The sequence below is a fragment of the Physeter macrocephalus genome, chromosome 9 (genome assembly GCF_002837175.3).
Source record: "Physeter macrocephalus isolate SW-GA chromosome 9, ASM283717v5, whole genome shotgun sequence".
Lineage (NCBI taxonomy): Eukaryota > Metazoa > Chordata > Mammalia > Artiodactyla > Physeteridae > Physeter > Physeter macrocephalus.
Window position 1 is genome coordinate 84,448,454 of NC_041222.1, and position 14,169 is coordinate 84,462,622.

Sequence of the window (14,169 nt, forward strand, 5' to 3'; positions counted from 1 at the left end):
CTTCAGACCCCTCACCTGGTATCCCCTGTCATCTTTCCAGAGACCCAGTCTCCTTCCCAGGGCATGACCCCTTCTTTCCTGTGGAACATCTCTGCATTTGGGACACTCTTCAGGCTTCCCACAGTACTGGAGGAAGGCGTGACTGTCCAGAAACACAGAGGGTGAGTCCCCAAGTGATGGGCACCTTCACCTCCTGAATTGGGCCCTGCCCACAATCTACAGATTGCCATTTTTCATCACTGTGCCCCCTCCCCAAAAGTTATGTTGAAGTCCTGAGCCCCAGGACCTCAGAATGTGACCTCCACCCTTATTGGAAATAGGGTCATTACAAAGGCAATTAGTTAAAATGAGGTCAGGCTGGAGTAGGGTGGGCCTTAATCCAACATGATTGGTATCCTTATAAGAAGATGAGACACAGCCACAGACACAGAGGGTAGAGGCCACATGATGACAGAGGCAGAGATTGTAATGCTGCAGCTGCAAGCCAAGGAGAACCAGGAATTGACAGCCACTGTTCAAAACTGGGAGAGGCAAGGAAGGATCCTCCTCTAGAGCCTCCAGAAGGAGCACACCCCTGCTGACATCTTGATCTTGGACTTCTGGCCTCCAGAACTGAGATAGAATAAATCTAAGTCATCCCATTAGTGGTACTTGTTTACTGCGGCCATAGGGGGCGAACACAAGAGGAATCATCACAGAATAAAGGTAAAACCACCTGGAACACCATCACTCAGAGGAAATTGCTGCTAAGCTTCTGATGACCACCCCTTCTATCAGTTTTTGTGCACTTAGTTGGGCACTGACTTACAGCTTCTTTTTTTTTTTCTAGAAAGTCACTTTAATGGATGTGGACAGTAATAAATAAATGTACAATCTCTATATACATGCCGAGACCCTCTCCTGTCATCTACCCTAAGTTTTCCCCCTACTGAATAGATGGGGGCGGGAGGGATACATCGTTGGCATTGGTGAGATGGTGGTCAGTAGATACATCCAGGAATGGTCAGAAGTGGCCTGAGGGGGAAGTGCTGGTCCCAGCCGTTCATGCTTGGTGCAGATTAACCATCCGGTCAATCAGAGCTCGGCGAGTTGCCTCCACTTCCCTGGTCAGGCGCTCGATTTCCTGCTTGAGCCGTTCGTTCTCTTCAGATAGCTCTGCCACTTTTCTTTCATTCTCTTGTTCTTTCTCCTTCATGCGTTGCTTTCCAGCCCGTGCCGGGGACTGGTCACTGTGTTTCCGTTTCCTGGGTCTTTCTTGGTCTTCCTCTTCTTCCTCCTGAGCCGGGGGGCTCTGACTGGAATCCGGAGAGCTGGGGTTCTGGGAGGTGCGTGTGACCGCTGCTCGTCCTGGCTCCTCAGTCAGCCAAGCCAGGGAGGCGGGGTCAAGAGTGGTGAAGGTTTTTGGTTCTTCCTCCTCGTTTCCAGGGGGTGAGACATAGGTACCCCCATTTTCATCTGAGGACAGCGCCTCCTGCAAGTCCTCATACCAGGCCTCCAGCTCCCAGCTGGACAGTGTCCCAAAGGAGAAAGGCAGTGACTCAGCTGCCATCTCTGTGGCTGGATCAGGCTCTGCTTTCAGGTGTGGTGATGTATGAAGATACACTTCCTTCTGGAACACTCTATCCTCAGGTTCCGGCTCTGATTTTGGCTCTGTCGCTGCCACCCACTCATCTTCAACATGATACACTCTATGCCTTAGACTCAAGCCTCTGACCGACTTACAGCTTCTTAGCCTGCTCTGAAACCTGCTTTGTCACCTGAGGCTATTGTAGGCTTTTACATGTAGATCTGCAGCAACATTTTAAATGACTGCAGCACCCCATGCACAGATAGAACATAGTTTAACAAAGCTCTGTTGGTGGATACTAAGGTTGCTTTCTCCTCCTCCTCCCTTCATCCTTTGTCCTCCCTCCCCCTTTCTCTCCCTCTCTTTCTCCCTTTTCCTTTCCTTCTCTCCCTCTCCCTCTCTCTCTCCTTCTCCCTCTCTCCTGTCTCTCACTCTCAAACCTCCCTGACTGTAAAGAAATGAGAAAACACAGACCTTTCTGATCACAAATGTTTTTAAATGCCTGCGCATTAATGACTGTTGAGTATGTGTGTTGTCGAGAGGAGGGCGATCTTTCTTGTCTTAAATGAGAAAAAAGTCGTAGGAAAAAAAGGGCTTTGTGTTGTCATACATTAGGCTGAGCAGACACCCTCTGAGAGCTGGACCCCAGGGGCTTCCTGAGACCAATTGCATTTTTCCTGAAGGAGTGTGTTTAACGTCAGCACCCTGAGGAGCTTGGCCGAGAAGAGCCCTGAAGGCCAAATATTTACACAGCCAACCTCAAAGCCCCATGGAAATGACCTCATGAACATTGTTTTTAATTCATAAGACATGATGATGAATAAGAGCCACTGCCTTGTCTAATGCTCATTTCTAGAGAGTGGAGGCTTGGAGACTGGGTTCCTGAAAGGCAGTGACTCAGGGATGAGTTTCAGTCCTGACTCCAACTCTCTTGCTGGGAAGCCTTACATTAGTCACTGCAGCTCTCTGAGAACCAGTTTCTTCTATGAGATGTATATGGGAAAGATGCCAACTTTCAGCCTCATGGTGAGCATGAAATATAATGGTGAGTAGAGACCTCTCTGCATGCAGGTCTCTTAGGTGGCAGTGGGAATGGGGTTTGCGAGCCTTGTGAAACTGGTCTACCCTTGTCTGCTACTGAGGTCTTGGCAAAGAGCCACCATGCCCTGACAGGGGTTAAATTAGATGGCTGGTGAGTTTCCGGGCAAACAGTGAGGCCAACAGGATGTATCAGGGGTACTGTCTTTCACTCCCAAATTTGGAAACCCCTGGCTCATGAATAGCTGATAGGTGACTGTCCTCTGGTCTACTACTCAGACCCTTCCCATATACCCTTGGACAGCAGCAGCCAACATTCCACTGCCAGCATCTGCATCCCTACCTGAGGCCATCTGCCTCCAGAGCCTTGCTCTCTGCCTGTGTGAGGCAGGCCAGAAATGCCTGAGTATTAATGATCTTCAGGGCCAGCCCTCAACCAAAGCCTGGTGGGAGCTAGTGGATCAATACTCCATCTCCTTTTCCCCTTGTGTTGGCTACTGCTGAGGAGTGTGTTCTACATTGGATCTCAGAATTGTCCAGTGGGAGAAGCTCTATTTTCCAACAGTGGTAATTTTGACAGCACACCTTCTATTAGTCTGTCTTCTCTTCCCTACCTCTTGTCCCTCCCACTTTTGGTGCTGTCTGGGGTCATCTCTCAAATAAACTACATGCATCTGTAATATTTGTCCACGGCTCTGCTTCTGATGCAGCCCGAGGGATATGCCTTCTTCTTCTCTGAATCAACCAAACTGTGATTCCCCATGGCCTTCACCGACTGTCTTTCCCTTCTCAGCAAATTTCACTCCATCCACCCAGTTGCTCAAACTCAAACTCTTAGCAATATTTTTGATCCCTTTCCTTCCTGACCCTCCACAGCTAATCCATCACCTGTTGACTCTAACTACAAAACATATTTACAGACTTCATACACCATAATCTTGCTTCTGAAAATAATTATAAAGTAAAAATTTTAAGAGAAGAAGAAAAGAAACACTGCAACAGAAGAATATAGATAAGAAAAACAGCAGACATCTTGTCAGAAAGTATGCAAGCCAGAAAATAGTGGAGAAATTTTAAAAAACTGTATGATTCCATTTATTAAAAAATTGTTTTCATTCAGGTAGACTTTATTTATAATATTAGTCTCAGCTGTACAACATAATGATTCAATATTTTTATAGATTTTACTCCATTTAATGTTATCATAAGATATTGACTATATTCCTTGAGCTGTACAATATATCCTTGTAGTTTGTTTATTATTTATTTATTTATTTATAATTCACATATAGTTGATGTACAATGTTATATAAGTTACAGGTGTAAAATATATTGATTCACAATTTTTGAAGATTATATTCCATTTATAATTATTATAAAATATTTGCCATATGCCCCTTGTACAATATACACTTGTAGCTTATTTTATCCCTTATTTTAGTTTGTACCCCTTGATCCTCTACCCCTATACTTCCCCTCCCCCCTTCCCTCTTCCCACTGGTAACCACTAGTTTGTTTTATTTTTTAGATTCCACAAATAAGTGATATCATGAAGTATTTGTCTTTCTCTGTCTGACTTATTTCACTTAGCATAACGCCCTCCAAGTCCATTCATGTTGTTGCAATTGACAAAAATTTCATTCTTTTCTATGGCTGAGTAATATTCCATTATATGTATATGTATATATATACATATATATATATGACACATATATATCCAATACATATGTTTCTTTTCTTGTTTTGTTTTGTTTTTTTGTTTGTTTTTTTTGGGTTTTTTTTTGTGGTATGCGGGCTTCCCTCTGTTGTGGCCTCTCCTGTTGCGGAGCACAGGCTCCGGACGCGCAGGCCCAGCGGCCATGGCTCACGGGCCCAGCCGCTCCGCGGCATGTGGGATCCTCCCAGACTGGGGCGCGAACCCGGTTCCCCTGCATCAGCAGGCAGACGCGCAACCACTGCGCCACCAGGGAAGCCCCTATATGTTTCTTTATCCATTCATCTGTTGATGGACACTTAGGTTGCTTTCATATCTTGGCAACTGTAAATAATGCTGCTATGAACATTGGGGTGAATGTATCTTTTTAAATTAGTGTTTTGTTTTTCTCAGATATATATCCCTGAGTGGAATTTCTGGGTCATATGATAGTTCAATTTTTAGTTTTTTGAGAAACCGTCATACTGTTTTCCACAGTGTCTGCACTAATTTATATTCCCACCAACAGTGTATGAGGGTTCCCTCTTCTCCAAATCCTCACCAACATGTGTTATGGCTGTCATTAAGTGTCATTAAGTGTCATTAAGTGTTATGGCTATCATTAAGTGATAGCCATTAAGTGATAGCCATTCTGACGGGTGTAAAGTGATATCTCATTGTGGTTTTGATTGGCATTTCTCTGATGATTAATGATGTTGAGCATCTTTTCATGTGCCTGTTGGCCATCTGTATATCTTCTTTGAAGAAATATCCATTTAGGTCTTCTGCCCATTTTTAAATTGTTTTTTTGTTTTTTAATGTTAAGTTGGATGAGCTGTTTATATATTTTGGACATTAGCTCCTTATTGTTCATAATTTGAAAAACTTTTCTCCCATTCAGTAGGTTGTCTTTTTGGTTTGTTGATGGTTTCCTTTGTTGTGCAAAAGCTTTTAGGTTTAGTTAGGTCCCATTTGTTTGTTTTTGTTTCCTTTGCCTTAGGAGGCAGATGCAAAAAATATTGCTAATTTATTTCAGAGAGTGTTCTGCCTATGTTTTCTTCTAGGAGTTTTATAGTATCTGGTCTTACCCTTAGGTTTTTAATCCATTCTGAGTTTATTTTTGTATACAGCTTTAGAGAATGTTCTAATTTCATTCTTTTACATGTAGCTGTCCAGTTTTCCCAGCACCACTATATTCAAAAAACTATCTTTCAACCATTGTATATTCTTTCCTCCTTTGTCATAGATTAATTGACCATAAGTGTGTGGGTTTATTTCTGGGCTATCTATTCTGTTCCATTGATCTATGTGTCTGTCTTTGTGCCAGTACCATAGTGTTTTGATTACTATAGCTTTGTAGTATAGCCTGAAGTCAGGGAGCATGATATCTCCAGCTCTGTTCTTCTTTCTCAAGATTGCTTGAGCTATCAGGGTCTTTTGTGTTTCCATACAAATTTTAGAATTATTTTTTCTAGTTCTGAGAAAAATGCCATTGGTATTTTCATAGGGATTGAATTGAATCTGTACATTGTCTTGGGTAGTATGGTCATTTTTGAAAATGTTAATTCTTCCAATCCATGAACATGGAATATCTTTCCATCTCTTTGTGTTATCTTCAGTTTCTTTCATCAGTGTCTGATAGTTTTCCAAGTACAGATCTTTTACCTCCTTAGATAAGTTTATTCCTAGGTATTTTATTCTTTTTGATGCAGTGGTAAATGGGATCGTTTCCTTAATTTCTCTTTCTGATAGTTTGTTGATAGTGTATAGAAATGCAGCAGATTTCTGTATATTAATTTTGTGTTATTCCACAACTTTACCAAATTCATTAATGAGATTAAGTAGTTTTTTTGTGGCATCTTTAAGATTTTCTGGGTATAGTATCATGTCATCTGCAAACAGTGACAGTTTTACCTCTTCCTTTCCAATGTGAGTTCCTTTTTTTCTTTTTCTTCTCTGATTGCAGGGGCTAGGACTTCCAAAACTATGTTGAATAAAAGTGGTGAGAGTAGACATCCTTGTATTATTCCTGGTCTTAGAGGAAATGTTTTCAGCTTTTCACCATTGAGTATATGTTAGCTGTGGGTTATTATATATGGCCTTTATTATGTTGAGGTATGTTCCCTCTATATCCACTTTCTGGAGAGTTTTTATCATAAATGGATGTTGAATTTTGTCAAAAGCCTTTTCTACATCTACTGAAATGATTATATGATTTTTATTCTTTGCTTTTTTTAATGCAGTGTATCACACTGATTGATTGTGGATAGTGAACCATCCTTGTATCCATGGGAGAAATCCCGCTTGTTCATGGTGCATGATCCTTCTAATGTATTGTTGGACTTGGTTTGCTAACATTTTGTTCAAGATTTTTGCATCTATGTTCATCAGTGATATTGACCTGTAATTTTATTTTTTGTTAATATCTTTGTCTGATTTTGGTATCAGGGTGATTCTGGCCTCATAGAATGAGTTCAGAAATGTTCCTTCCTCTGCAATTTTTTGGAATAATTTGAGAAGGATAAGTGTTAACTTGTCTTTAAATATTTTGTAGAATTCACCTGTGAAGCCATCTGGACCTGGACTTTTGTTTATTGGGAGCTTTTAAATTACTGATTCAATTTCAGTACTGGTAATTGGTCTGTTCACATTTTCTATTTCTTCCTCATTCAGTCTTATATTTCTAGGAATTTGTCAATTTCTGCTATGTTGTCTATTTTATTGGTAAATAGTTTGTAGTAATATGATAATTTTTATTTCTGTGGCATTGGTTTTTATTTCTCCTTTTCACATGTGATTTTATTGATTTGGGCCCTCTCTATTCTTTTTTTTTTTTTTTGCAGTACACGGGCCTCTCACTGTTGTGGCCTCTCCCGTTGTGGAGCACAGGCTCTGAACGTGCAGGCTCAGCGGCCATGGCTCACGGGACTAGCCGCTCCGCAGCATGTGGGATCTTCCCGAACTGGGGCACGAACCCGTGTCCCCTGCATCGGCAGGCAGACTCTCAACCACTGCGCCACCAGGGAATCCCGCCTCTCTCTTCTTGATGTGGCTGGGTAGAGGTTTATAAATTTGGTTTATCTTTTCAAGGAACCAGATCTTTAGTTTTATTGACCTTTTCTATGTTTCCCATCTCTATTTCATTTATTTCTGCTCTGATCTTTAAGATTTCTTTCCTTCTGCTAACTTTGGGTTTTGTTTGTTCTTCTATTTCTAATTCCTTTATGTGTAAGTTTAGGTTATTTATTTGAGATTTTTCTTGTTTTCTGAGGTAACTTGTATGTCTATAAAATTCCCTCGTAGAACTGCTTTGCTGTGTCCCATAGACTTTGTCTGATATAAGTATTGCTACCTTGACTTTCTTTTCATTTCCATTTGCATGGAATACCTTTTCTTATTCTCTCTTTTGCAGTCTGTGTGTGTCTTTAGACCTGAAGTGAGTCTCTTGTAGACAGCATATATATGGGTCTTGTTTTTGTATCCTTTCAGCCACTCTATGTTTTTAATTGCAAGAGATTGAGTCCATTTACATTTAAAGTAATTACTGATAGCTATGTACTTATTGCCTTATTGTTAATTGTTTTGAGGTTGCTTTTGTAGTTCATTTTTATTCCCTTTTTTGTTCTCTTCCCTTGTGATTTGATGACTATCTATAGTGTTATGTTTGGTTTCCTTTCTTTTTGTGTTGTGTGTCTCTATTATAGATTTTTGGCTTGTGGTTACTACTAGGTTTATATATAACTATAACTATATATGATTATTTTAAGTTGCTGACCTCTTAATTTCAAACACATTTTAACAACCCTGCGTTTTTACTCCCCTCTCCTCATGGTTACTGTTTTTGACATTATATTTTACATCTTTTTGTTTTGTGCATTCCTTAACTCTTATTGTGCATATAGATTATTTTACTACTTTTGTCTTTTAACCGTCCTACTAGTTTTGTACATGGTTAATTTACTACCTTTACTGTATATTTGCCTTTACCTATGAGATTTTTCCTTTCATAATTTGCATATTTCTAGTTCTGGCCTTTTCTTTATTGCTTAGAGAAGTCCCTTTATCACTTCTTGTAAAGTTGATTTGGTGGTGCCGAACTCTTCTAGCTTCTGCTTGTCTGTAAAATTGTTGATCTCTCCACCAAATCTGAACAAAAGCCTTGCTGGGTAGATTATTCTTGGTTGTACGTTTTCCCCTTTCATCTCTTTAAATATATTATGCCACTCCTTTCTGCCTTGCAGAGTATCTGCTGAAAAGTCATCTGATAATCTTATGGTAGTTCCCTTTTATGTAACTTGTTGCATTTCCCTTGCTGCTTTTAATGTTCTTTCCTTATCTTTAATTTTTGGCATTTTAATTACAATGTGTCTTGGTGTGTTCCTTTTTGGGTCGATCCTGTTTGGGACTCTGTGCTTCCTCAACCTGGATGTCTGTATCCTTTCCCAGGTTAGGGAAAATTTCAGCTATTATGTTTTCAAATATGTTCTCTGTCCCTTTTTTTCTCTCTCTTCTCTCTCTGGGACCCTTATAATGTGTGTCTTAGTGCACTTGATGTTGTCCCAGAATTTTCTTAAGCTGTTCTCATTTCTTTTATTCTCTTTTGTTGTTGTTGTTCATCTTCAGAGATTTCCACTACTCTGTCTTCCAGTTCATTGATGCATTCTTCTGCACCATTTGATCTACTGCTGCTTCCTTCTAGTGTATTTTTATTTCAGTTATTGTGTTCTTCATCTCTATTTGATTCTTCTTTAAGAATAAGAAGTTAGAATTTCTAACTCTTTGTTAAAAAGTTATAACTTCTCATTCTGTTCATCCATTCTTCTCCTGAGTTCATTGATTTTCTTTATGATCATTACTTTGAACTCTTTATCAGGTAGGCTGGTTATCTCCAATTCACTTAGTTCTTCTTCTGGGGTTTTGTCTTGTTCCTTCATTTGTAGCATGTTCCTCTGTTGCCTCATTTTGCCTAATGTGCTGCTTTTTATTTCTATGTATCTGGTAGGTTGGTTACACTTACTGACCTTGAAGAATTGGCTTATGCATCCCCTCAGCGCACCCCTCTTTGGTCACCAGAGCTATATACTCCAGGGATGCCCCCATCTGGGCTAAGTGTGTCCTTCTGTTATGGTGAGCTGACTACTGTGGCAAGCATGGCTGGCCCCCTGGTCCAGTTGCTGCCAGGCCCTGCATTGTGCAGAGGCTACTAGCCACTTTTTGGTGGGGTTGTGTCATGAGGTGGCTGATGACAGTATCCTGGGGGGCAGGTCCTGGGGCTAGTGTTGGCTCAGTGGTGGGCAGAGCTGTGTTCTGGAGTGGGTGGTTGCAGGGCCAGGGTTCCCAAATCTAGTGTTAGCCTGATGGTGGGTGCAACCATTTTCTGACATGGCTGGCTCAGTGTTCTGGGATATCCCAAAGCAGGTACTTGCCCTCTGGTGCATGGTGTTGTATCCTGGGTTGGCTGGTTAAGGTGGCCAATGTCTTGGGGCTGCTGTTGGCCTGCTGTTGGGTGGGGCCAGGTCCTGGGGCTTGTTTCATCTTGCTGGTAGGCAGGTTGGGACTCACAGTTTCCCATGGCTAGTGCCAGCTAACTAATGGTTGGAGCTGGGTCCTGGTATCTCTGTCTATAGGGTTCTTGGTGTCTTCCAGCTGATGTTGGCCTCTTGGTGGGTGGGGCTGGATCCCAGGGTGGCTGACTAAGGGACCTAAGGTGTCTCAGTGTTGGTGTTGGCTTGCTGGTGGGTGGGCACCAGGAAGCAGGTGTTCCCAGGGCTAATGCTGTCCTGCTGGTGTGTGGCCTGGATCCTGCCATAGCAGGCTGCCTGGTTGCAGTGGTCCTGAGGCTGGTGTCCACCCACTGGTGGGTGAAGATGGATTCTAGGGCTAGTGCTGGATCACTGGAGGGGAAAGATGGGTCCCAGTATCTCTGGCTGCAGGGCCCTGAGGGGTCCTGGAGCTGGTGTTGGCCTGCTGCTGGGCAGGGCTAGTACTTGAGACAGCTGGCTGAAGAGTTGAGTGTGTCCTAAAGCTTGTGTCAGCCTGCTGGTGGGTGGAACTTGATCCTGAGGTAGCTGGCTGAGGGTCCCAAATGTCTCAGAGCTGGTGTTGGCCTGCTGGAGGGTAGGGCTGGGGCTCAGGAGGTCTGAGGGTTGGTGCAAGCCTGCTGGTGCATGGGCTGGGTCCTGCCATGGCAGGCTGTGTGGCTGTGGTGGTCCTGAGGCTGAAGTTGGCTCACTGGTAAGCAGAACTGGGTCCCAGGATCTCTTGCTGCAGAGCCTTGGGGGTCCTGGGCCACTGATGTGTGGGGCAGGGTCCGGAGCACTTTGGTGGACAGGGCTGTGTCCTGGGGTGGCTGTGGGCTCAGGGGTTCTTAAGGCAGCCTGCCTACTGGAGGGTAAGGCCGTGTTCCACCCCAGTTAGTTACTTGGCCTGATGTGTCCCAGTACTGGTTTCTACAGGCTGGTGGGTGAGACCAGGTCCCTGTGCTGGAGGTAGGATTCCAAAATGACACTTTCCAGAACCAGTGTCCACATGGTAGAATGAGCTCCCCAAAAAGGCTGCAACCAGTGTCTATGTCCCCAGGGTGTGCTCCAGTTTTCTCCACCCCATCCAGGAGGTTCTCCAAGATCAGCAGGTGGGTCTGACCCAGGTTCTCTTCAAATTACTGCTTCTGTCCTGGGCTCCGAAGTGTGTGGGATTTTGTGGAGTCTCTTTTTCCCACCTCCCGCTGGGACTCCTGAAAGTAAGTCATGCTGGCCTTCAAAGCCATACATTCAGGGGGTTTGTCTTCCTGGTGCAAGACCTCAGGCTGGGGAGCCCAATGTGGAGCTCAGATCTGTCGTTCCTTGGATAGATCCTCTGCAATTGTAATTAACCTTTCATTTGTGAGTTGCCCAGCTAGAGGTATGGGTCTTGACTATACTATGACTCTTCTCTTCCTACCATCTCATGGTTTCTTTTTTATACCTTTAGTTGTAGAATACCTTTTCTGCTAGTCTTCTGGTCTTTCTCAGCCATAGTTGCCTCGTAAATAGTTGTAATTTTGGTGTGCCCATGAGAAAACGTGAGCTCAGTGTCTTCCTACTCTGTTTTTTAAAGTACTAAAAGAAAAAATATGTCCACCTAAGATGCTATACCCAGCAAATATATATTTTCAAATGAAAGCAAATGCAACACCAAATTCTGGCCAGGATATGAGGCAGCAGGAATTCTCATTGACTGCTTTCACTGCTAGTAGGAATGTAAATTGATAAATCACTTTGGAAGTCAGTTTCACAAAATTAAATATACTTTTGCTAAACATGCAAGAGTTATTCCCCTAGGTACTTACTCAAATGAGTTGAAAACTTGTGTTCACAATAAATACTGCACAGCAATATTCATAGCAGCTTTATTCATAACTGCCAAACACTGGAAACAAACTAGATGTCGTTCAGTAGGTGAATGGATAAACAAATTGTTGCCCATCCACAATATTATTCAACACTATAGAGAAAAAAATATGATCTATCAAGCCACAAAAAATTATGGAGGAAAGTTAAGTAAATGTAGCTAGGTAAAAGAAGTCAATCTGAAAAGGTATATACTGTATGATTCCAACTATATGATATTTTGGAAAAGGTAAAACTATGGAGGCAATAAAAAAAATGTCACAAGGCAAATTACTGCCTTGAAAACTGGAGAGTCCAGCAGATACAGAGAATCATAGTGTACCATGACCTGAATCCACTGCTAGAGTCAGCAACTGGTAAGAACACTTGGAATAAATGACTAATTGCTAGAGACTGAGCATGGACTAGCTTGAAATAGAAAAATTCCTGGTGGACCAGAAATAGGGGAATCCCCATTTTTGTGAGTTCTACCTCAAGGAGCCCCACCAGGTCTTCATGATGCAGATCAGAAAAAAATATCCTCATACTTCCAGAAGAGAAAGGGGAATAGTAACCAAGAGCATTCTGTTTTCTCTAACAATGGTCTTCCCTCAAGGGAAAATATTTAACCAGAACCTAGCCAAATTAATTTTTTTCCAGAACCTCAAGGACTTGGGGGAATGGAAATACCCAATTCTAGCTCAATCTAGACTTCCTGTCTCACCAAAAGGGGTGAAGTTGAGAAGCCCTAATGAAAGTCACAGCCTGGGACACGGGTTGATACCTATCAAAGGACTAGAGCATGCTTCCCCTCCATCACTACCTTATCACTAATAAATAGGATTTCTGCATAGTAACAGAGGATTAAAGCCTAAGTCTGAGAGACTCAGACCTATTTAAGAACTAAGTCTATACAAACAGCAGGGGAGAGAAAAACAAGGACACCAGAGGAAATTTGAGCCTTTGACACCTAAAGCTACAGCAAAAAGTAAACATAACTTCTTTCCTAGACAGATAAACACAAAACCTCACACTAAAGGCCTATTTAACTCAGTTCCTTTATCTGATACATAATGCCTAGCTCTCAGTAAAAAATTATGATGCATACTTAAAGGTAAAAGACACAGTATAAGAAAAAGCAAGCATCACAACCAGATGCAGATATGGCAGAGATTTTGGATTCATCAGATGAGGAATTGAAATAAATATGATTAATTGGTCGAGGGACCTAATGGAAAAATGAATAAGGATAATATGCAATAATCTAAGCAGAGAGTTGGAAACTCTAAGAATCAAAAGGAAATGCTAGATATAAAAAACTAATAAAATAAATGCTTCTGATGCACTCACCAGCAGATTAGACATGGCTGAGGAAATAATTATGGAGTATGAAGATATGTAAACAAAATTGTCCCAAACCGAATAGTAAAAAGAAAAAGGAGTGAAAAAAATAGAACATAATATTCAAGAACGGTGGAACAATTTCAAAAAGTGTAACAAATGCATAATAGGAATATCAGACAGGGAAGAAAGAGAAAGAAACAGAAGAAATATTTGAAGTAATAATTAGCTGAGAATATTCCAAAATTAATGACAGACAACATACCACAGATCCAGGGATCTCAGAAAATACCAAGCATTATAATACCATAGAATCTATAGGTAGGCATATCATATGCAAATTGCAGAAAATCAAAGACAAAGAAAATAGGAGATCATGGAGGGAGGGAGGGACACAGATTATCAATGAATAAGCATAAGAATTACACTGGATTTCTCTTTAGAAGCCATGAAAGCAAGAAGAGAGTGAGGTGAAATATATAAAGTATTGCAAGTAAAACCCACAAAACTAAAATTCTCTATGCAGTAAAAGCATTATTCAAAAGTTTTTTAAAAAGAATTTCTCAAACAGAAACTGAAGGAATTTGTTACCAGTAGATCTATTTTGCAAGAAATGCTTTTAAAAGTTCTTCAGGGAGAAGAAAACTTATATAGGTCAAAACCCTGGATCTACATAAGGAAAGAAACAGTGTTTAAGAAGGAATAAATGAAGGTAACATGGTCTTTTATTTTTCATATTCTTAATTGATTAAAAAAATAGCTTGTCCTGAGACTTCCCTGGAGCACAGTGGTTAAGAATCCATCTGTCAATGCAGTGGACATGGGTTTGATCCCTGGTCCGGAAAGATCCTACTTGCCACAGAACAACTAAGCCCTGTGTACCACAACTACTGAGCCTGTGCTCTAGAGCCGTGAGCCACAACTACTGAAGCCCGTGCACCTAGGGCCCGTGGTCCACAACAAAAGAAGCCACCAAAATGAGAAGCCCATGCACCACAATGAAGGGTAGCCCCCACTTGCCACAACTAGAGAAAGCCCACGTGTAGCAATGAAGACCCAATGCAGCTAAAAATAAATAATTAAAAAAAAATTTTTAATAGCTTGTTCAAAATAATAACAGCAACAATTAGGTGATTTTACCCTATGGATAAGAGTGATGAGTG

General features: G+C 41.6%; 2 protein-coding genes across 2 annotated transcripts; both read right to left on the minus strand.

The window, feature by feature from the left end:
• Nucleotides 1-811: 811 nt before the first annotated feature.
• On the minus strand, nucleotides 812-1,549 carry LOC102980242 (DNA damage-inducible transcript 3 protein-like). The gene has a single exon (XM_055086944.1). The coding sequence runs from the start codon at nucleotides 1,547-1,549 to the stop codon at nucleotides 1,043-1,045; it is 507 nt and encodes a 168-aa protein (XP_054942919.1). The 3' UTR covers nucleotides 812-1,042.
• Nucleotides 1,503-1,702, minus strand: LOC129392389 (DDIT3 upstream open reading frame protein-like). Its single transcript, XM_055086946.1, has one exon. The coding sequence runs from the start codon at nucleotides 1,678-1,680 to the stop codon at nucleotides 1,576-1,578; it is 105 nt and encodes a 34-aa protein (XP_054942921.1). The 5' UTR covers nucleotides 1,681-1,702; the 3' UTR covers nucleotides 1,503-1,575.
• Nucleotides 1,703-14,169: the final 12,467 nt, after the last annotated feature.